This window comes from Musca domestica, unplaced genomic scaffold (genome assembly GCF_030504385.1).
Source record: "Musca domestica strain aabys unplaced genomic scaffold, Musca_domestica.polishedcontigs.V.1.1 2, whole genome shotgun sequence".
Taxonomy (NCBI): Eukaryota; Metazoa; Arthropoda; class Insecta; order Diptera; family Muscidae; genus Musca; species Musca domestica.
The window spans coordinates 43,693,231-43,716,372 of NW_026712249.1; the positions used below are offsets into that span (position 1 = coordinate 43,693,231).

Consider the following 23,142-nt stretch of genomic DNA (forward strand, 5'->3'; position numbering starts at 1 on the left):
ATTTGAACTTTAACCATGAGTTAAGAGAATAATACATTAGCATACAAAATCTAAATAAATAACTTTTTTTTCATTCAAAAATTTCAATTTCAAAATTGGTTTGACAGGTCATTGTTCCAGCAGCTGTGTTGATGCGCCTACCTGTATCATTTTACCATGGTTGCATACAAAAATACTTGCCTTTTTCACTAAATTATGGTCCGTTGTACAGTCAAATGAACAAAATACTCAATGTCCGTATTCCTTCTTGCAGCCATAACGAGAATACACCGTACGTAATGTGTACGTTGGCATTACGTTCAATTAACTAGTCGAACAATACTTGTTGAATTCGTTGTCATTACGTAGGGTTGCCAAGTCGCATATTTCCTACTTGTTTACCTTCACCCGAATAAAGGAAATTATTGCAATATTGAATTAAAGTTATGATAAAAAACAAAAAGACACAATAAAATCGTGTGATATACAAGCAAAATAATTAAAAAAACAAACGCAACAAAGTACTACGGACAAAGTTATTTAAAATAATTATATCTACAAATTGAACATTTTACAGCGAAGTGGCAATCATGATGCAATAATACAAAACACAAATAACATCCAAGAACAATAACACAACGGACGGGGAGCTTACTCTGGGATTATTCACCAAAAAATATTTATAATAACTAGTATATATCCGTGATATTATATAAATATACAAATTTTACAAAATGCCTGTGGATGGTAGAGAACTAATTGAGGCTATTTCAATATTGGCCGATGAACATAATGTGCGTGTTACAGTTAAACAATCTGGAAAGGGAGCCATAATTTGCGCAGCTTGCTGCTTTGCTGGTGGAGTTCTATTGGGACCAGCAGGCCTAGCGATAGGTGGAGCTGCTGGTGGTATTACGGCCTATAAAATGACCAAAGGTAAATGTGTTGCCATGATCTAAATGTGAAACTCCATTAAAGAAAAGTTGGTAGATGGACTTTGGATTACGTGGCGATTGCAAAGATTGATAAAAAATGACTAATTTATTTTATAATTTGATTATGAACAATAATTATGCTATTGTTCTTTTGCAGGCACATTCCGTCCTTTGGGTGATGTGATAATTAACGATCTGAATGACACACAAAAGGAACAATTGGTACAACATGTGACGAATGCCGTCAAAGATATTCATCCCACCGATTTGGCCTTGCTGCTGCCACTGATAATGAATAATCAATCTATTCAAACTGCCGTCTTAAAGACAGTTGTTAGTTTTGTATCGAGTGAATTACGTTTGCAAATCATTGACTGATCCGATGCTATATAAGAGATAGAAGAGGGGCGGTCAGTAATTGTTAATGTAGTATATATCTCGTTTATCGTTTTATACCTCCTTTTTTTGTTTTTCTAATAATAAGTAACTTATAAATTGTGAAATTGCCTTTGTTTTCCTTTGGCGAGAGAGGAGTAGACACTATTAACATTATTCTAGAAGATTTTGTAACACAAAGATTTTATCATATAAATTTGGCAAGTTCGGTGACTCATGCAACCGGTTTTGAAAATTGCTTCGAGTGATAAATTTATATCATTTACATATCAAGATAAATTTGAGGCTAATGTTTAACTCAAATTACCAATAAAATGCGATATTTTTGTATGTCAAATGATCAACATTGAGATTTAATAGTAAATTAATTGTGTTGAAGAAATATTGATCCTTGGGGTTTGAAATACTTAATTAACCCTTTCAACAATGACGACAGTTTCATGTAAATCCCCGAACACCAATATTAGATTCAAATTACAGCTTCGGTAAAAAATGTAATGTTTCGTATTATATATGCATGTATATTTATTACAATTTCAAAATAATTTAATAATTTATTTTTTTAGAAATTGAAAACTTAATAATGAAATCTAGTTTAAAACTAAAAGTTACACAGAATAATACACCGTTCTGATATATTTAAAAAATAACTACGAGTACAAGAAATAATATAATTAAACTTAAACTAAACAATATTTAAACTAAATTAATAACGATATAGTAGTTTTTTACGGCCAAGGAATTTTTGTGTGTGCTAAACAAAAGTTTGATTTAAAATAGGCTTTTTCTTTTGATGATTTACTTTCCTTTCATTCACAAAAGGACATATAAAAATGTATCATATTTTATTTAGCATATCGAATAATTTCTTTCTGCAATTCAAGTCAAAGTTCTTAAACTGAATTTATTCCCAATCGACATTAACTTGATCCCAGTCTTCAACAAATGGCTGATCAATTGTTTCAATCATTAGACCACAATAGACACAATCGGCGGCAAGGATTTCCTCAATTTCCTGCTTAACTTTTTCCCTTTTATATTTCGATTCATTGGATTTATCCGCCATGGCAACAGATTGCGTTAACATATTTTCCAATTGTTGTTTTAACATTGTTAACCGACGCGCTTGATCGGAGGTCAAATGTGGTATGACTAATTTCTCCAAACAATCAGCATGGAATTTATGACCACAAGAAAATATGAAAAATGGTTTCACAAGCAGGAATGTATCACAACCGTTGCATTGTTCGTGGGCCTCAATGCGTATGCAATTCTCTCGGATATTTTGTAAATCACTTTGTACCCGTTCAGCTTGTTTGCTAACATCTTCCATGTCGTGCTGGAGTTCTTGAAGTTTGTGGTTATATTCCTAAGGAAACATTTCATTAGGATGAAAGACGGAAAAATTAATAAAAATTCATTTTTGGATACCTTTAAGGCCTGACAAATGGGTTCTTTGAAATCATCAATTTTTTCAAAATCCGAAAAGAATGGCAGCAAATCTTCTATGTGCAGTAATTCACACTCCTTCAGCAGATCCAAGGCCTTCTTGACATCGTTGGTGTCTTTTATTTCGTGATAGGCTGGAAAAGAAACAAAAGGTTATAATATTAAAAGAGTTCAAACGAGTAACTCTTCCATATTTACTCTTACCAATCTTGAGCCACAACATTGTTTTGACTTTCTCATCTTTCGGCTTCGAAGCTGTCTCCTTGGCCAATTTAATATCGAATGTAAGAGCCAAATCTACAGCTGCTGGCCAAAGTTTACGCAAGGAATATAGAAATACACATGCCACTTGAATATTGAAATCCATGCACACCAGCAGGGCATAGTTGACATCATAATGTACTAAGGTGATATCTTGACCCTCGTTTTCCAAATATTTCATTACTTTGGCCGGTTGATGTTCAGCATATAAACGTATTAGGAAATTATGTATTGCCTGATAGGTTTCACCCAAATTGTAAATACAATATTCCAAATATTTGATAATTTCCGAAATATGTAAGGGCGAATCAATGGTGGTAATGGTAGGAATTAGTTTTTGAACATTCAGTTTTCGGCCCTGCAACATCATTAGTTCAATCGTCTCCTTGGGTAAATATTCGATAAGAGTAGGACAGTATTTGTAATATAATTCAATATTCTTTTGTTTCTGTAGTATATGTAATGCTTCGAGATATTTTTCAGCTCCAATATGCTGCTGCAGTACCTCATCATAATCTTCATTGGCAATGGCGAACTGAGCCAGATTGTGATCATCTGCATGTTGTGTTATTAAATCTTGTATGGCTGTACGATTTGCTCGATAACATTTGATAACAGAGAAATTCAGCATAAACTCATCGTATTCCATTTGCCATTGTTTTTTCTCCTCTGGCGTGCGTCCAGGATAATTGATTTCCGTTAAATAGAGATCTATGAGCCAAGCCACCAATACAAAGAGTTGTTCATCAGCCTCCGGAGGCATCGTCTCCATGCGCTTTTTCACATACGTTATTATGGGACGCTTTTCTTTTAAATCAATAAATTTCAAACAAACTTCTTCGAAAGGCATTTGCGTTTCGGCATATATCTTGGCGGCCTCTATATATTTCTTTTGATCAAATGCTGCATGGGCTTTGGTTAGTAAAACCGCATTGAGATGCTCTCCATTTCCGGCAGCATGAATTTCAGCCATTTCATATGAACCCATATTCAAATAAATTTTCCAAATGTTGCGTTGCTCTTCGCTAACCTTGAAATTGAAAACCATTTTTTCGGTGTAAACATAAATATTTCCCGTAAAAGGATCTTGGAAAATATTTAAAAGTTTTCCCATTTGTTCATGGAAATACTCCTCATAAACCACCGACTGATCCAAAAGACAAATTCCAGTAATGTGATCGTGATACATAAGCAGAACATGGTATTCGGTGAGTACAAATGCTCGGGGGACATTTAAGCGTTTCTCTTCATACGACAAATGTCGGCGTTGTTCCAAATCCTTGTCAAGCGGAACCAAATTTTCGCCAAGTAGAAATTTCTCATCTTTAATGGAGCTTTGAACAACCTAGAATAAAAAGAGATTAGTTACTGAAAAAATTAGTATTTGAAAAAATTCTTCACTAACTTCTCCATGCCTTAAGCCAGAACCACACAGCCAGCCCCATTGCGCTGGATACTTTTCATTGGGTTGAGCATAGAATTGTAATACGGAATACTTCATATCGGTTTTTGCCACTTCATAACCATGTGACTGAGTGCCGCCCAAATAGGCATTGAAGATAGGCTGTAGTGTTCGCTCCTCCATTCGTAAATGACCTTGGAAAGTAAAAATGCAATCAGTTGCTGTGGCCACAACAATGTATTGACCCGCTGTATGGGGCACATGACGAAACTCTAAACCGGTTATGGCGTATTTTGGTCGACCCAAACCCAAATCATAGACCTGGCAAAAAAGAGAAATACATTTTAATATAAACATTTCAATTCTAAGGAATTAAAGATTAGAAAGCATATAAAGGACTTTGGAGGTTTTGAAAAAAGAAGGAACTTCCAATTATCTGTCCATGTTTTTGTTAGAGGATTGCGTTTCATTTAAGCAGATGCAACACTCCAATAATGAATTATTGTAATAGAATTATAAACTTCATTTAGAATAATAGATTTCCAAATATCTTACCTGCTTTCGATAAAGTGGCTTATCAGCTTCCAGTGTTAATTCTGTTTCAAATATCAAGCCCTTGCTGGTGCCCAGTAAAATTGGTCCTGTAGTAGACTCTGTACCCAATTCATAATTAAATGCCACCGAAGTAATTTCATGATCCTTAAATTTCTCGATGCGACGAACTTTATTACCACTGCCATGTACATAAAGGAAATCAGCCGATAAACCGGGTGATTTGGGTATTAAACTGATAAGTATATGATGACCGGTATAGTCCAGGAATAGTTTACCAATTTTATAGCCAGCCAAATACTTTTCCAATGATATTTCTAAAAGAGAAACATATCAAAGCATTAATAAAGGAATATTTTTCACTAAGTTACATTACCCAATGGTGGCAAAGTTCTGAGTAGGAAAAAACGAAATAGTGTCACTTGTGATGACGGCTGCGGTGCTGCCATTAGACAGACCAGCCAATTTTTGCACACCGTCAAATGCAGTAAATCCCCACTATAATCCTTGGGTAGACGTAGTGTCATTTTTCGTTTACTGAAAATGGGCGTATCATCGCCTTTATCTCCTCCGCCAGCAATTGCAGTCACCGTTGTGGGCATCGATGATACACTTGCACTGTCGCCTCCAATGGAAGCTAGGAATTTCGGCTTGGCCAATAACATTCTATCCGCTATGTCCAGATCATCATCGTTGGAGGCCATATTTAATATGGGATTTAATTAATTTGGGAAACTGATAGTAATTTTTTTAATTTTTTCTACGCTACAAACAAGTCTCTTCCTCTTCGGTGTTGGTGGTGTGTGTATGTGTGTAGATGTCACAATTTCTTTGTGTTTTGACACAACAGCTGATTGAAGAATCTAGTGCTGAGTGTTTTAAAGTATTCGGTTATTTAGTCGGATCGTTTAAGGCAAACATTTATTGTTGAGATCCAGTACTTTTTTAATGGTAATAAAAAATAATATTAGAAATAATTGTGGGAAATACTGTGTGAAAAGATTTTCAATATGAAAAAAAACGAAAAGGAAAACTAGATGACAATCCCCCAAAAATACACATTTTAGCTAAATGTAATAAAATTTGAATACTTCCTATTGGACAAATGAGCTAGAATGAAATTTGGATAAAGTGCATAATAGATGTACCAAAGGGTTTTCAATAATTTGAAGTTTAAGGTTACGATAGAAATAAAGGTTGGAAAGTAAACTAATTGGTACTAAATTTGGAACAGTTTGGTTTGCAGCTGAAATTTTGAAATTTTGTATGGGCATATGGAGGTGGTTTCGCATATGCTTCTTATATTTGAACGAAAATTACTAAATGGTTCTTATTGGGTATTTGGTGAAAAATATAGATAAAATTTAGAAATTTGATATTGAGATTACTAATGGTATCAGAAATTGTAAAAATGTGCGCTGGTTTGGAAATGAGTTCCACATTTGTACGAAAATTACTAAATTGAACTAAATTTGTAATGGGTAAAGGGATATGGCTGAAATGCTCAAATTTGATATATATGTCACAGTTAGTGTCTGTGGTAAAATGTTTGAGTACTATAACTGTTTGAAAAGATCTAAGTGGTACCAAATTGGATATTTGGTCAAGCGATTGAGCTGGAATCCCGAAATTTGATATTTCGATCTCTGTTGGTATTGGGTGAATGAATAGAGCTGAAATCCTGATATTTGATGGATGTCACAGATGGTGTCTGTCTTTGAGGGAAATTTTGCTAAATGATACTAAATTCGGTAATGTACGATGTATAAAGTTTTGATTGGAAATGTTTCATATAAAAGTATCTGAATTCAAGCGTGTTTCACTTTAAACTTTTGCATAATGCAGTTAAACTTATCAAAGAGAGTTACGATATATTGGTGCTATACCGAAAAGTGGATCTATAAATACAATGCTTCGCCATACGAGCTAGAACCCATTATGACCCACAAATACCAATTTTTAGACAAATTCGTGGGAAAATGTGACAAAAATCATAAAAATACCGAATATCGGGAGGTACCGTTATATGGAGCTATACAAAAACATGGACCTATACATACAATACTTTAACACCAGAGCTATAACCCATTATGACCCACAAATTCCAACTTTTAGAATAATCCGTTAAAATGGGGGCTTTACCAAAACGTGGGCCTATACATAAAATGTTTCGCCACTGGAGCTAGAACCCATCATTGCTAACAAATTCTAATTTTTACACAAATCCGTGAAAAAATGTGGCAAAAATCATCAGAACACCGAATATCGGGAGGTACCGTTATATGAGGTCTACGATGAATATTTAGGAATGTTACAAACGGAATGACAAAGTTAATATACCCTACTTTCCAAGGTGGAGGGCATAAAAAGGCCTTACATGAACTGTTGGAACGAATCTAAAATTTTAAGGTGGACTTTTCGTTAATGTTAATAGAACTAGTTCAACTATTAATCAGCATATGTTTATTTGACAATAAAAATTAATGGTGGAAGATTCGCATATTGTGCTATTGGAAATAATTTATATTTTTGTTATTAGTTGATTATCATATTAAATATGTAATACAGCATTTTTTTTGGAGAATTTAACAATTTTCTTTTTTTTACAACGTATTTTCGAACAAAAAAATTGTACAATATATTAATGTGTGAACGTCTTACAAACATGGTTTTTTGCTGAAAATGCACGTTCCGCTAGACTTTCTTTAAATATATAAAAAATAAATAAAATACAACGCCATTACATTCTTTAGACAGATTAAACATATTATGCGACTAAATATTTCTCTACAATATAAAAAAATGGTTTTCGATAAACTAATTAAAAAAAAAAATAAATTGGTCAGAAAAGAAAATCTATGTCAACCATTAAAATTTTTATAGGTCTTTTTAATAAAACGCACATTCCAGAAATAAACATCGTGTTGGAGTCAGTTTAATATAGGGTAAAACGGAGTTTTCAAAAGCTATAAGAATGGGCCTTCAAAATTAAAATCGGTCGTTGCCGCTGTATGACAAGATTCAGACCTATATTGAAACATTTTCATGGGCACAGCTTTTATTCAATGACATTTTTCATTGAATGTTGTATTAGGTCAGTCCCAGAAACAGCTTTGCCAACAAATGTTATGTAGCGTACAGGTGTAAACCACATGCCTTCAAAGTTGATAAAAAGTTGCAACGAAAATGAATGCAAAAATTATTTATCGAGCAATTCAGTTAGCAATTAACAGGCATTGCAACAAGTATACGGACTAATTGAGCTCCACAAAAAATCAATAATACCTACAATAATAACAAACATTGCATTTATTTAGAAAAAGTTCGCAACTAACTCGAAACCCTATGCCACTAAAAATTGCAGTGAGAATTGTTGTCATTATAACTGCAACAATTGAACTCTTTTTTTTTTTGCTTTGAATGACATATGTAAACAAATCAGGAAAATAAATAGTGGGAAATAATTTCTAAGAAAAAAAAAAAGAGATAAAAAAGCTTCAACACACCGGTAATTGATGAGTTGACATACACGTGAGAGAAGGGTCGAGAGTGCAATTCATTCATGCCTTTAAACTACTTCACCTACCTCCCCCACTCAAGAACTTGTAACAGTTAGAAAGTGCTGCTAACATTGTTGGTGCTTTTAACTTTCTCTGGATATATACGTATGTATGTGTGTGTGAGCAAGAGAATCGTTATTTAACATTGCGTTGTTGTTGTCATTTCGCTGTTGCGGCCGTTAATACTCTACTATCCCTTCCTTTTATCATTGTTGTTGGTGCCGTGTATTGAGGGTTTCGGGATTACACAGAAATATTTTGGTTATAAATACGTTGAGCAAGGCTCTCCGACTTTCATTCTCTTGCAGTGGTTAAAGTGACATGATAGTGAGTAGATTGCTGTACTGTAGCAAGTCATGTATCAGCATGTCCTTCCAAACACAACAAATATTTCTAGCAATGGTAAGCTAACAAAAAAAATATTTAGAGAAAATAAACTAAATAAATAATATTAATTATACCAAAGAAAGTGAAATAAAAAAAATAATTGTTAAACAAGAAAAATATTAAAATATTCTGCAATAAAAAATATTCTTCAGACCACATGGAAGAAAAATGCCTTAACAAAAAATATGGGTGCGGATTAACAGATACACTTTTTCATTTCACAGTGCATGAAAATTTTGTGTGTGGCTTTGGTAAAAAAATTAAATAAAATAAAATGAATGAAAAATGAAATAAGTTTAATATTAACAACAAAAATAATTGAATATTTTTTTGTTGGGTCATGTGAAAATAAGCAAATGTTGAAATCAAATGTGTACAAGAAACTGCATGCCAAGTCTGTTAACTTTGTTTTAAATTCAATAACATCGGCCAAGTAACATTACAAATGGTAACAAGTGTTTAAAAAGTCAATTTTTTTCACAACATTTTGAGTCATACCCAAATAAGTATGAATAAATAACATACTATCTCTAGTTCAGTTTGAAGTCTGAATATAGTCATATGTGCCAATGAAATGACTCTGTGTCTTACTACACGAAATGGAATAAATACCTACATAAAAGCCGTAGGAATCGAGCCAAATATCTACGTGAGAATATTCTTAGTTTTTTATTAAATAAATTTTAAAGGCAGTGTGTTTTTTCAATGTTTTGTGTTCACAAAAACCGGGTAGTTGGTTCTTAGAAGCGTTGATATTAACTTGAATGCCTTATACGGCTATATACCTTATAAGGTATATAGTTTATATGCCAAAGTTTAATATATTTTTTGAGGATCTTCATATAATCACTTTCTGTGCCGATTTATGCATATCCGTCCATGTATATTTATTTTTTTTTGAACAAAATGCAAGTTGCATTTCTTACCCGATTGAGATAAAAATTTTAAAATAACTGTTTGGCCCTAGGACGAACCCTATTGAAATTGGTGAGAATCGGTTCAAATTTAGATAGAGCTCCCATATACAGAGATAACAAACACTGCAATAAATTAAACCGCCATAATTTTTAAATTTTTTTTAAAATATTATTGAATGAAAGCAAAAATTGTCGGAAATAGCATCAAATTTTAGAAAAACTTTAGGTTTGTTCGAATTGGCCACCTTTGGCACGAATTATGGCCTTCAAACTGAAACTGTCACACGCTGCTCGAATGTTGCTCTGCGGTATTTTGGCCCATTCCCGGCGAAGGGCTTGTTTGAGGTGATCGACACTTTTGTATATTTTAGTGCCAACCTTGCTTTCCAAAATACTCCAGACACAATAGTCTAACGGATTGGTATCTGGAGATTTTGGTGGCCATTGTGCGCTGGAACTGAAGCGAGGAACCTCATTTTGTAACCATTCTTGGGTGGCGCGTGCTGTGTGCGATGGTGCTGAGTCCTGTTGGAATGTCTAGGCTTTAATTAACCCTTCAGAATATTTTCGCGATAATATTTGGCATTTATTATGATGCCACGGTCGATTAATAATAATCGGCTGTTACGCCGGCCCACACTATCCCCATGGCCGGCGCTTGAGTTCTAGTGGCTTAGGCGGATGACAGAAGCAGGCGGGCTTAGAAATGACAGCAGTATAAAGTAGGTTGCAGTTTTTCATCTCACTCTGTATATATATTTATCTAATATCAGGTTTATTGTGCGCCAAATGACTAATACCAGCCCAAATGGACTGAATTTTGGCAATTCATCCTGGAAACGAGTACTTCAAATTTGGTGAAAATCGGTTCAGATATAGCTATAGCTCCCATATTCATATATGTTTTATCCGATTTGGGGTTTTAAGTCCCTCACATGCATAATAGGCACTCCACAGCAATGTGGTGCCAGATATTAGATACAGCTCAGAATAAAGTGTGTAAAATTTTGTCAAGATCGGTCCAGAGTTGTATATAGCTCCCATATATATCTTTATACGATTACAGGGTTTTTGTGCACCAAATGACCAATATCATCATTTGATATTTCCGGCGGAATTCAGCCTAAAGGAATTGCTTTAAATTTTCGTCAAAATCCGTTCAGATATAGCTATAGCTACCATATATATGTTTCGTCCGATTTGGTGTTAAAGTCCCTTACAAGTCCCACGGGACCATAATTTGCGATAAAATTTCTGTAGGAGCGAATTGAGATAGAAGGCTAAAATTTGTATTTTGCCAGTAGGTAGGTTAAGTTCGCAAATGGGCATTTTGGTCCACGTCTTCTTATAACCCCCATATAAATGTACCTCCCGATGTTCGGCATTTTGATGATTTTAGCTACATTATTAACCCGTATTTGAAGATTTTAATAGGTACCACAGCCTATGACAAAAATTACTTATGCAGGTACGCGTCTTAGTATAGCCTCCGTAGAAAGCTCATCATTTAAATGGTATTTTTCAGAATTTATTGAAATTTTTCAAGTGTCCTCCAAATTGTGGATGGTATTAAAAATTCGGTCAGGCTTTTTTACTTGTTTTTTTTTTTTTCTACAATCAACAAGCTTCACTAAAATTATAAAAAAAAGTAAAAATAATTTTGAAAAAGAAAAACGATACGAAAAAATCCCCAAGCACTGCTGATAAGAAATTAAAAATAAATATAAAATATTTAGAAAAAAATAACATGAAAAATAATAGTAACGTTTCGTTGATTTTTAATCTTGTAGAGTGGTTACAATTTAACATGGAAAGACGGACGGACATACATAGCTAGATCAATGCAGCTTGTTGAGATATGATGAGATTCACAGGTTTTATTTTTTACATCACTAACTTGTACCAAACGCTCGAATTTTCCACCAATTTCTGAGATTCATGAAACCTTCCGGTAGGGTTTAAATAATCCCAATGTCTGATTGAAGCGTCTACTTATCAAAATGCCGGCGAGTCAAAATAACAATAGAAAGCCCTTGCAACTTCAAAAAATGTGTGATATGTTCTCTTCTGGTTGAATACATATATTAATATATCCAAAAATATATTTTATTAATAAAAAAATACCTGCCTATCTGTGTGAAACAACAAATGTTGAAAACTACAACAATAACAAAAGCCGCATAGCTCTCATTTCTCATCCAAAAATGTCTACTCTCAATTCAATGAGAATCATTTTCTTTTGTGAGTAAAAAAAATCTCCCAACACTTTTCTCGAGCATGAGCAAAGAGAAGAGAAAGAAAAACAGCGGGAAATTCTTGAGATGATGAAACATATCTGTGAAATACGAAATGTGTGGGTGGTTTTAATGGCTGTAATTATATGAGGAGCATACTCCCAGTCGGAGAGTGTGAGAGAGATGTGCTCCGGCAAGTTTAACATAAACTTTGAACAACAACAAAGAAAAAAAAGAACTATGCTACCAGGTTGTTTTTGGAATATAAGTATTTAAGAACGAAACAATGGAAACGCACGTACATATTCATACATATATATGTACATACGTACATATAGACTTGGTCACATTGTCTCTTATGTAGGTAAATGTGTATGTTATATGGGTCTTTGGAGACGACACAAATACATCGACTTTTTGCCGCTTTTGTTTATCCAGCTAAATGTATACGCGCGTACTTATGTACTTTCATCATCCAAATGAACAGCTGTTTTCATGTTGTCTTCTACAAAAGACGAGCCTTCTTTACACCTACAAGTTGAAATTTACGTACAATGCCAAAAGGGGGAGGCAGGAAGGAAACTTTTCTTCCAATGTTTGCTTTTTCTAACACTAAAGTGCCTCGAAAGGAAATCCCACCAACGTGTAAATACAGAAGATAGGAATTTCTTTTAAAATGTACATGGTAGGACTTTATTAAGCCTTCAGGATTATTTGCCGAGAGTGTGTTAAGAAAAATAATAGATATGACATTGAGAAAGTGAAGGGTTAAGGATTTAAAAAAAATAATGACTTTAAGACTTGTTTAGCTTTAAATAGAAATGTTAAGAATAGTTGAATGTATGTAAGGTTAGGTTGAGTGAAAGGATTTTAGAAGCAATATATGTTAAAAAAATCAAGCAATTAAGAAAATAGGAAAACATAATGGTTGTTTTGGAGAACTGTAACAAAAGTGTCATCCATATGAAAAATTAATAAAACAAATTTGCATTTTTACAAACTTTGTTGTAACCAACTCAATGTTTATGATAGGCTTCAAATGTTCTAACTTTATAAATCGTCCATATAAGATAATCAGATCAAGTATTTCAAAACAGTCCAATATATTCATAAGGTCTTCAGTTTAAAATTTCGTATTTTAGGGTCTTAATGGGTAATATAGCCTTTGACAAAAAATTTTGTAATGCAGGTCTTAGTCTTCGTATAGCCCCCATATAATGTTACCTCCCTTAATTTGGGTTTTTTATGATTTAGGAGACATTATCCACCAGAATTGTCTCAAATTTCATATTTAAAGGTCTTAATGGGGTTCACGCCTTCGTATACCCTACATATAACGGTACCTCCCTTTATTCGGTATTTTGATAATTTTAGCGACATTACTCATCGGAATTATTTCAAATTTTGTATTCAAAGTTCGTAACGGGAATTACAGCCTAAGACAAAAATTTGTCATTTTCCAACGGAATTGTTTCAAATTTCGTATAATGGGTTTCATTTGAGGGGTGTTTTCGGCATTTTTTTTTTAAATTTTTCCTTCCAAATGGTAGAGGGTATTTAAAGGTCGCCCCCGCCGAACTAAGCTGCTTTTTACTTGTTCCTTTTTCAGTACCATTTAGTACTTTTAGTACAAATATAAATATCGAATTTTTAAATTGTAGTTCTGTCACTTCACCCAATACCAAATATAGTACCATTCAGTACTTTTCGTACAATTATTGTACATCTTTCCGAAACTGTTCATGTGTCACCCAGATATATGGAGTTGATATGTCTAGTATACACATGAACAGATTTCGATCACAATATTTTAACCCAATACCAAATTATACAAAATATAGTACTATTTAGTACTTTTCGTGCACTTGTAGTACACATTTTCCAAACAACCTCTTTATCACAAGCCTAATACCAACAGGGACCCCAATACAAAATTTAAAATGTTTCATCGTTTCGCCCGAACTAAACTTTTTCAATTTTAGTACCATTTAGTACAGTTCGCACACTTAGTACATATTTCCAAAGTCATCTTCATATATCAAACTTTCTTTCCAACCCTGATTCTCATACCAAGTTTCATGTTTTTAGCTCTATTCGTTCACATACCATTCAGAGGTACAATTTTAGAAGTTTTGTACCATTTAAGAACTTTGTGTAACCTTAAACTTCGATTTTCTTTAAACCCTTTGGAATTCTATCTTGCACTCAATCGGTGATTTTCTTTTCAAATTTCAATTTTTAGTACATTTTAGTACCTTTCGTATCGTTTTGGTACGGATTTCCAAAAACCAAGCCATATCATACCACGCACCAAGTCTGCAAAATGTTGAGATTCTAGCATCAGTTCTAGCACCGTTCTGTCTAGGCGTGGAATCTAAGCCAGTTATTTTACCTTTTTTGTACCGGTTTTCAAAAACAATAATTTATCTGTAGCCTCACACATGTGGTACTTCTTAGTACCTTTTACCTTAATACCAATTTCGAAGCTTATAGTCCTAAACCCATACCAGGTTGGCCAAAAAATTTTGTTTTTAGTACTTTTCAACTAATTTCCAAAAACCCCGCTTTATCGCCCACCCAATCACTAATAGACGGCCTACCTACAAAAATTTAAAGAGTATCGCCCTAATTTTTATTCTGAGAGATGATGACGCAATCTTTTACTATTTCAGAGGCTCGTTATTAAATGCTGGACTCTTTTACCTTCTCTCTCGAAATTTAATTTTAAAAGAACACAAATCCAACTTAAAATTAGAGAACACACAAATTTGCCCCCATTGACCTCTAACGCAACCGATTTCACTTACATGAAATTAAATTTGAAAAATAGTCATAAATTATTCAATTTATTTCACGTACACTTCAAATGTCAGGATATCATTGAAATGGTAGGACTTACATGCTGGCCTAAATTCAAACAATTTGGAATTGATATATTTTTATATCGAAATAAGATATCAAATTGGAATACAAAATTAGAAACAAACCGCCTCGCAGCTGTTGTTCGCTGTGTATAAATATAAAATGAGCATGATTTGTATTTGAATTACCAACATCTGTATTACAAGCCTTAAGCGTTCTGCGACACACCAGATACTCTTAAAAGGATACAAGGCTTAAGATATTTTCAAGAGGACCAAGTTAATCACAGTATTTAGTTGAACCCACGATCAAGGCGGCCACAATATTTATTGTTGTAATTTCTGGGAAAGCTCTAGAGACAAGATTTGCCATAAAAAAGGCAACTAAATGTTATGAAATTACAATAACTTATTTGGCGAACAGATAAGCTGAGCTGTACAACAGAGGCGAGTAAGTGGTGTTAATCAAAAGAAAAACACCATTCAGATGAACAGTAACAACAGCACCGACTTGTTGTAGCTATAACAGAAGACGATACACGAGCTAATGGCAGAAAAAAGTCGTGTCCTTTTAATGACTTTGTGTGTGCGTACGTGCTACGTGCCGAATATGCGTGCTCCAGTAGGTTCCATTAACTCTTTCATGGGGCATGAGAGTGAAAGCCGTTGGCACGTAGGAGTGTGAAATAAAAAAAATCAAATAATTGGCTTGAATTCTATAGTTAGAAGTTCGGTTAGTGGGTTGAAATTTAGTTAGGAGAGTCCTGCAGCCTTTCTCCGTGGTAGGGTGTTATATTAACACTAATCTACAAACTTATGTCAACTGTAATTTACATAAGTAATAACAAGAGTATTAATGTTCCCATAATATTGTTATCTTTAACCTTTAAATGCTCTTTGAAAAAAAAGAAAGTTTTGTTTTCGAAAAGTTTTATGGCATACTATTTAAGAAGAGATTAATGTAAAATTAAAAAGGAATGGATAAATTATATTTATTTTTAATAGTTAGCGCTGAAAACGGAAAAGTTAAACGCAATATTGGAAATTGTTGGATAAATTTCATAAAAATATAATTTAGTTGTTGCAAAATCGTCAGGCAAAATCCCATTATTGTTGTTTTTATAAAAACAACGTTTGTTTATGAGTGGAGAACGATGGTAATGTTTACCAGGGGGTAAGGCAGGGAATACCTAGGTTTCGCAAAGAGCCACCAATCCTCATCAGTTCCCTTGTTTCTTGTCTGGGATATTCTCCCCAGAAGTTATTTTAAAAAATAACTTCTATGACAAAAAACATTTTTTTACCCAAGTGACGAGATCGTAAGCTCAATAGAAGAGGAACAAAAGAATTACATAAAACTAAAATTCTTTTGGAAAATTTTCTAAATCTTACAACCGCACTTATAAACATTTACATCTTTCTCCACTTGTTATGCTTTCGTTCGTTTATTATCTATTCATATTATACACAAGTTATTATAAAAGGCGAATTTTTAAGAACTAAAGACAAGCTTTCAAAAAAAAAAAAACATTCAGAAGAGATGCTTAAAATTTTTATTTGAACTGATGGTACGATCCATTTTCCATATATACACGAGTAAAAAATCGGCCGTGCCGAACTTTTCATACCATCTACCATTTGGAAGGAACTTGAAAATTTTCAAAAAATTCCGAAAAACGTCGTTTAAATGATGACTTTTATACGGGGGCTACGTGGAGAGGTGGACCTGCATTGGAAATTTTGTATAATATTCTGTTGTACCCATTAAGATCTTCAAATACGAAATTTTAGATAATTCCGGGGGATAATGTCTCCTAAATCATAAACATATCAAATTAAGGGAGGTACCGTAATATGGGGGCTATACAAAGACTAGGACCTGTATACAAAATTTTTAGGCAAAGGCTGTAGTACCCATTATAAACTTCGAATTAACAATTTGAAACAATTCGGTGAAAATGTCGCTAAAATCATTAAAATACCGAATATCGGGAGGTTCCGTGAGGGCTATACGAGGGCATTTATGAACTTAACCTCCTACTGGCAAAATATATCATGCACATTTCGAGGAGTTACAAACGAAAAGACAAAGATAATATACCCTCCATAGAATGGTGAAGGCTATGAAAACAGTAGTGAAATAACATACTGACTGAGAATTAACGTCAAGATTAAACGGCTGAAGCTTAGGTGTGTATAAGGCTGGGATGTTGGAAATTCGTACTAAAAGTTTACGGAAAGTACTAAAATGTTCTAAAAAGTTGAATACTTTCTATTCGACAAACGGAGTGTGCTGGAATTCTGAAATTTGGAATGAGTGTCAATGATGGAGTGCAAGATATATGTATGAAGCGTTGTTGAGAATTCGAAATTTTGAGGTTAAGAAAAGTTCTAAAATACCAATATTTGGTTTTGGAAATGTGTACTACGCGTGCACGAAAAGTACTAAATGGTACTATATTTGCTACAATTTGGCATTGGGTTAACATATAATGCTTGAAATCTGAAATTTTTATTAGGGTCGCAATTCATGTGTAGCCTGGTCATATGGAGATGGTTTCAGAAAATGTGTACTATACTTGTATTTGGTATTAGGGATACGATTCTGCAATTTGATCTTTAGATAACTGATACTATCTGTATTTGAGATTTGGCAGTGGTTTGGAAATAATTCCAATATTTGTACGAAAAGTACTTAATAGTACTAAATTTCGAATTGGGTGAAGAGCTGTAATCCTGAAATTTGATATAGAAGTCACTCTTGACGTCTGTGGTTAAGATATGGATTTGGTTTTGAAAAAGTATGCTATAATTGTACGAAAAGCTCAAAATAGTATTATATTTGATATAATTTGATGTTGGGTGAACTTATAGTGCTTGAAATCTTAAATTTGGTATTATGGTCGCACGTTTGAATCCAGATACTTTTATAAAAAATGTTTTCTTTAGCTTATGGTGGTGGTGGTGGTTTGCTCCGTTTTTTACTTGTTTATAAATAAATTCATGAAAAAACTAATGCTCTATAAAAATAGATGAGACGAGTATCGGCGTTTTGATATGTTCATCGCAATGTAACCTAAATAGAAGAGACTGCAGGTCTTCTGAAAATATCACTGTCTAACTTCCCATCTGGAGTTTCGTTTGGGTCAAAAAATAAAAGGTTTCCAACATTTTGGTCTATACTTCGCAACATTTGAAATAGATCAATTGAGAAATTTGACAGAGATTGGATTCCATGTAGCAATTTTTTTGCAAAGCTCCCATATCAGTCGGATTTCCGCTAATTTGAAGATGATAGCCACACATTCCAATTTTTTCGGCCCTCAAATGGTATTTTGGGTTGTCAGGGAGTACAACACAGAAGAAATTAAAATTAAGTCAACATTTTGGAGTAGGCTACATATGAAGGCACCGCCTGATAAATCGATTTTTCTGCAAATTTGTATTTAGGTAAAGTTTCCTTCTCACCTGGTACAGGTGGTGTTATTAAGCTAAACTACAAGAATTGTCTAGTTCCAAATTTTTGTATAATACTTCCTATATATCGGGAGGTGTTCGTCACATTTTTCACCAGAAATGTTTCAAATGTGGAATTTAGAGTTCGTAATAGGAAGTACTACATATGATAAAAGCTTGCCTATATAGGTCCATTTTGTCCATTCGTTATTTTAATGATTTTAGCCACATTTTTTTTTTATCGAAATGGTGGTTTGTACTTGGAGTTCACATTTTTTTTTACCTTTAAACCTTTGTGGGGGAGGTACAACCATCTTTATAACAGATCTTTTGTTGATAGAAATATTGAGATGAGCCAAGTTTGAATGGAATAGCGTTCGATGAGCTTCATGGATATTCAACATGTTGACCCTTTGTGGGGGAGGTACCAGAAGGAGTGGACCGATATATTCCATCTTCACACCAGACCTTGGGTTAATAAAACTATTGTTATGTGTGTAATTTGAAGACAATTGGACTCTTACATCACACTTTATAAGAGTTATAATTATTCAAAAATTTGACCCTTTATGGGAGAGGTACTTGATGAAGTGAGAAAAATTTAAAGGCTCTGTTAGCTCGATGAGCCACATTTTGGCCATATCAAATGATATATACCCTCTCTAGCCATATGGCTGAGGGTATAAAATATTTTCTATACCACTCGAACACTGGACCTGAGTACATGTAGACATATTTTCAAAAGACTTGCTTTTCAAATTTACTGCTTTATTACTTGCTAATTTTATGATACGCTATTCCCTCGCCCTCCCAAAAAATATACATATTGTTTCACACCCCAGAAATTCACTCGACTTCGAGAGGGACCGCTCCTGAGAGCAAAAAAAAAAAAACGCAAGCAAACTCAATGTTTTGATGTCTCTCTAATAGGAATCCTGCTAATTTGGAATTTGTGGTTTGTAACTGGCCAAAAAGATTCCCCATTTTACTAGTCCATATTTATTGTCCATTATAAGACGATTAGCCTAGACTTTGGGTACTTTGAAGCCCCTAGCCACATTTTTCGAACCATTGGTATATTTAAGAACCCGGCCGGACTTGAAGCAGTTTTTGTTTGTTTTTTACTTCTTCTTTTCTTACTGTTCCTCATCTCATCTCATTCTATTATATCAATTTCGTGGGATATATATTTTTACGTGTCACTTAAAATGAAACACTTCAAAGTCATCCAAATTGATATCACATTTAAGGTTCAAAGGTGTACGTTAGACATTTTTATTAATATTCCTGTAAGGATTTCTCGCAAAATTTCCACTTTTCAAAATAAAATTATATTGCCGGTAGATAGATGAAATGTATTATTTTTTGGGGAGAGGTGTTTCAATATTGTTTTCTAGGTATCGTCGCTTGCGAGCAGACGTAAATGTCATACGTCCTATCACGTACGCCACATAAAGTTTTATATATTTTTTGTTCATTGTTTTAACTAAAATTGAGACGCTGTCATCACAATCTGTTAACTTTATCAACTTTCTGAAATTCGGAAAACAAAGTTAAACGAAATGCTATTTTCGATTGACATTGTGTGTGAAAACAGAAAGTGTTTTTTTTTTGCGGTAATAGAATTTAGTATTCCATCACCAGCCATCCGTATAGTAACCGTATTTTTTTGGTTTTCATTTTTTTATTTCGGTGGAATGGGATGTTAATTGGTTAAATTGATATATTGGGCACACACAAACACACATTCGGGTAAAATGTTTACAAAACACTACAAATGAAGAAAAAATATTAATAATTTATTGCATTTGTACGAGTATCAAATCAAGCAAATATTTCGACAGACATCGAGCGCTGTCGCTCGTGGTACATGTGGACATTATCAATTAGAATATTTGAGTGAAATGTGAGATACTGTGGTTATTGTTTATTTGAGTTTTTTTCGCTTTTTGTTTTGTTTGTAAACACTATTTGGAGATGTCGTCACAACAAATGCTGTTGGGTTTTTTTATGCCCATTTAATTGATCGATGGGAAGTAAAATGTAAAAAAGACAGTATAGAGACAATATTCTTTCCCGTTAAAAGTATTCATTTAAATACTAGATCATTTTCGAAACGGGTGATAATTATTAGGAAATATTACAGTTTAGGGGTTAAGATTTACGATATTTACTTTACTTTTTTACATTTTTGTTTAAGAAATTGTTAAAACCTGCTGGAAAATAAATGACAAGCCATAACAACGGGATCTTAACAATAATTTAGTTTTTCTCTCATCACTTGGTTAAAACAAGTTTTTTTTTTCTCAAATGGGTTATTTTAAAATAACTCCTGGGGATAATATCCCCATACAAAAACCAAGGGAACTGATGAGGATTGGTGGTTCTTTCTGAAACCTAGGTATTCCCTTCCTTACCACTTGGTAAACATTACCATCTTTTTCCACTAATGAACAAACGTTGTTTTTATAAAGACAACAATAATGGGATTAAACCTAAATATTTTGCCACAACAATGCATATATTTTTTAATAAAATAACAAGTTATTCAAAATGAAATATTTTGGGCAGAATATTAAAATATATTCATGAACGTTTTTACAAATATTTTTAAAAAAATACTCAAGTAAAACGGTGTTGGACAAATATTTGTAATAAGATCCACTTCTTCTTTTGAGGAATTTTGTTAAAAATCGAGAAAGCCCTTGCCAACTTTCTTTTAAAGGTCCTATAAAATATTTTTAGATTATTGATTCCAAATATTTTGAAGAATTTCCATGATTATCAGTCGGGGTATAGCAAACCAGCAAATATGATTCTTTAAATTTTAAGTTGTGAAGATTTTTTATTTTCTATTTGTTAAAAACGCTTCAACAAATTTTCGGAAGCTTCCTTTCAAATCTACACAGAAGTTCTTTATTTTATTTGGAATTTCTTTTAAAATCCACTATTTCAAGAGGAAAATAATTTAAAAAGAATTCAAAAATCCTTGAAATGAGCTTTTTCTAAAAAAATATAAAATGTTGGTCAGGAGGCTTTAAAATAAGCTATTTTTAATCAAAAATATAATTTTAAATCTTTAATTTAACGTTCCGAAAATTATCGAAGAATTGACGATTTCCTTAATAATATTCACTTTTTTATTTCGCCACATTTGTCAAGAGGATTTTTTTTTAAATCCCCAACGTTCCGAAAAATTATCGAAGAATTAAGGATGTCCTTAATATTTTTTTCTCAAAATCCATAAAAAAATCTTAAAAATCCATGACGTCGTTGATTTTTTTTGTAAAAAGGATTTTTTGTAAAACTCATAATTTTTTGTAAAATGAAATAATAAGCAAAATGAATAATAAGCAAAGCTGTTAAAAATGTACAGAATAGGCCAACTGGTACCTCCCTGACAAAATAATGTAGAAAACTTAACACTCTCAAAAAATGCAAAATAACTCTCTCTCTCTCTAAAATACTTCTGGTACATTACAACTATAACAAAAAAACAATTACAACTATAACAACGTAAACTGAGTAAATAATAAAAGTAGAGCTAAAATTTTAGACATATTTATCGATGTTTTAAATGCTTATATAGAGTGGTAAGCAAAATACGGCGGGGAAATGAAAATATTCGAGTGGAAATATTCTTTGTATTCCATACATTTTATCTTTATAGTCCCTTCAGCAACATTATTGGCAAAAATCTGGAGAATTTTTTTGTAAAGCAAATCCACCCTTAGAAGTGTTATTAAAGGGGTCTTTTAGTTCCGTTTCTTCCAAAACGTCCAAAAATTTCATCGAGATATTATCATATCAGGTCAAAATAAAAATAAATATGCTCGTCATAACATTTTGCTATAGATCTCAAAATTCACCAAAACGTCCGTATAATCAATAAATGGTAAAAAATACGTTTCGGGGCTAACGTGACATTATATCTGAATGTATGCAAAGTAGTTCCATTAAACACCATGTTAGGAATTAAATAAATTAGTTTAGTTTTAATAAATACGCCAAAGACATATTATCTATATTTACATTATATCAGCATGGCCCATGCTTAACAAATACTTCCGATATTTAGTTTGAGCCAAACCAAAGTTGAGATTCCCTTGTATTGTTTTATACGATTTTATTAGTTTAATTAAGTTGCTATAGGCTCAGATTCAGATATGGTTCGTATTTGTATCGTAATTAATCCAGCTTTTATTCATTGTATACTATGAAAATGCATTTTTATTTGCAATTGCTTCAAAGTTATCATGATCGGCCGGTAGGACTTTGATTCTTTCCTGCATTATCTTTTTTTCTGCTCATTGACTTCAAAGCACCTATATTTTGTGTGCTGTCAGTTAACGTTATTCAGCCCAACGGCTAAGTTGATTTATTTTAATTGCACAAGTGAATAGTATTGCAGAATTTACAGTTATATATTATATTGCAATACGGAATTCGGAAATAAGTTGTAATGAAAAACAAAGTTTATGGTGTGTATTTAAATGAACTAAATGTAAAAAAGGAATTGGCATACAGATAATACAATATAATTATTTCTAATTAAAACCAATAAAAATATTTTTTATCACCAGTGATTATATAAAAAATGTAAGGGAATTTTGTATAATTCCATCATCATCATTAAATTTGAAAAATATATTCGCTTTTCTATATAAGGGCGTTATAAATGATTGTACCCACATTTTAAATGTTCTTTATTTGCCGTGAAATTTCAATGATTTATAAGTTGCTAAAAAGATAA

General features: G+C 33.0%; 3 protein-coding genes across 3 annotated transcripts in view; 2 read left to right on the top strand and 1 right to left on the bottom strand.

Annotated features, from left to right (window-relative positions):
• The first annotated feature begins 373 nt into the window (after positions 1 to 373).
• On the top strand, positions 374 to 1,417 carry LOC101895211 (protein C19orf12 homolog). Its single transcript, XM_005186178.4, has 2 exons — positions 374 to 915; positions 1,072 to 1,417. Exons 1-2 carry the CDS (start codon positions 714 to 716, stop codon positions 1,290 to 1,292), a joined length of 423 nt encoding a protein of 140 aa, XP_005186235.2. The 5' UTR covers positions 374 to 713; the 3' UTR covers positions 1,293 to 1,417.
• A 388-nt stretch (positions 1,418 to 1,805) lies between these two features.
• Positions 1,806 to 5,801, bottom strand: LOC101895041 (vacuolar protein sorting-associated protein 18 homolog). The gene is made up of 6 exons (XM_005186177.4): positions 5,351 to 5,801; positions 4,978 to 5,291; positions 4,426 to 4,743; positions 2,964 to 4,365; positions 2,742 to 2,893; positions 1,806 to 2,679 (listed from the first exon to the last, which is right to left on the bottom strand). Exons 1-6 carry the CDS (start codon positions 5,676 to 5,678, stop codon positions 2,215 to 2,217), a joined length of 2,979 nt encoding a protein of 992 aa, XP_005186234.2. The 5' UTR covers positions 5,679 to 5,801; the 3' UTR covers positions 1,806 to 2,214.
• Positions 5,802 to 8,662: 2,861 nt separating this feature from the next.
• Positions 8,663 to 23,142, top strand: part of LOC101894878 (b(0,+)-type amino acid transporter 1) — a 97,180-nt gene continuing 82,700 nt past the window's right edge. The window contains exon 1 of the mRNA XM_011295349.3: positions 8,663 to 8,936. Within this exon, the coding sequence (XP_011293651.1) occupies positions 8,891 to 8,936 (46 nt within the window). The 5' untranslated portion in view covers positions 8,663 to 8,890. The remainder of the gene's footprint in view (positions 8,937 to 23,142) is intronic.

Coding starts and splice junctions, on each gene's coding strand:
- LOC101895211 (XM_005186178.4), top strand. CDS start 714: ATGCCTGTGGATGGTAGAGAACTAATTGAGGCTATTTCAATATTGGCC. Junction 916..1,071: donor GGCCTATAAAATGACCAAAG/GTAAATGTGTTG, acceptor GTTCTTTTGCAG/GCACATTCCGTCCTTTGGGT.
- LOC101895041 (XM_005186177.4), bottom strand. CDS start 5,678: ATGGCCTCCAACGATGATGATCTGGACATAGCGGATAGAATGTTATTG. Junction 4,744..4,977: donor AGCCACTTTATCGAAAGCAG/GTAAGATATTTG, acceptor CTTTTTTGCCAG/GTCTATGATTTGGGTTTGGG. Junction 2,894..2,963: donor AATGTTGTGGCTCAAGATTG/GTAAGAGTAAAT, acceptor TTTCTTTTCCAG/CCTATCACGAAATAAAAGAC.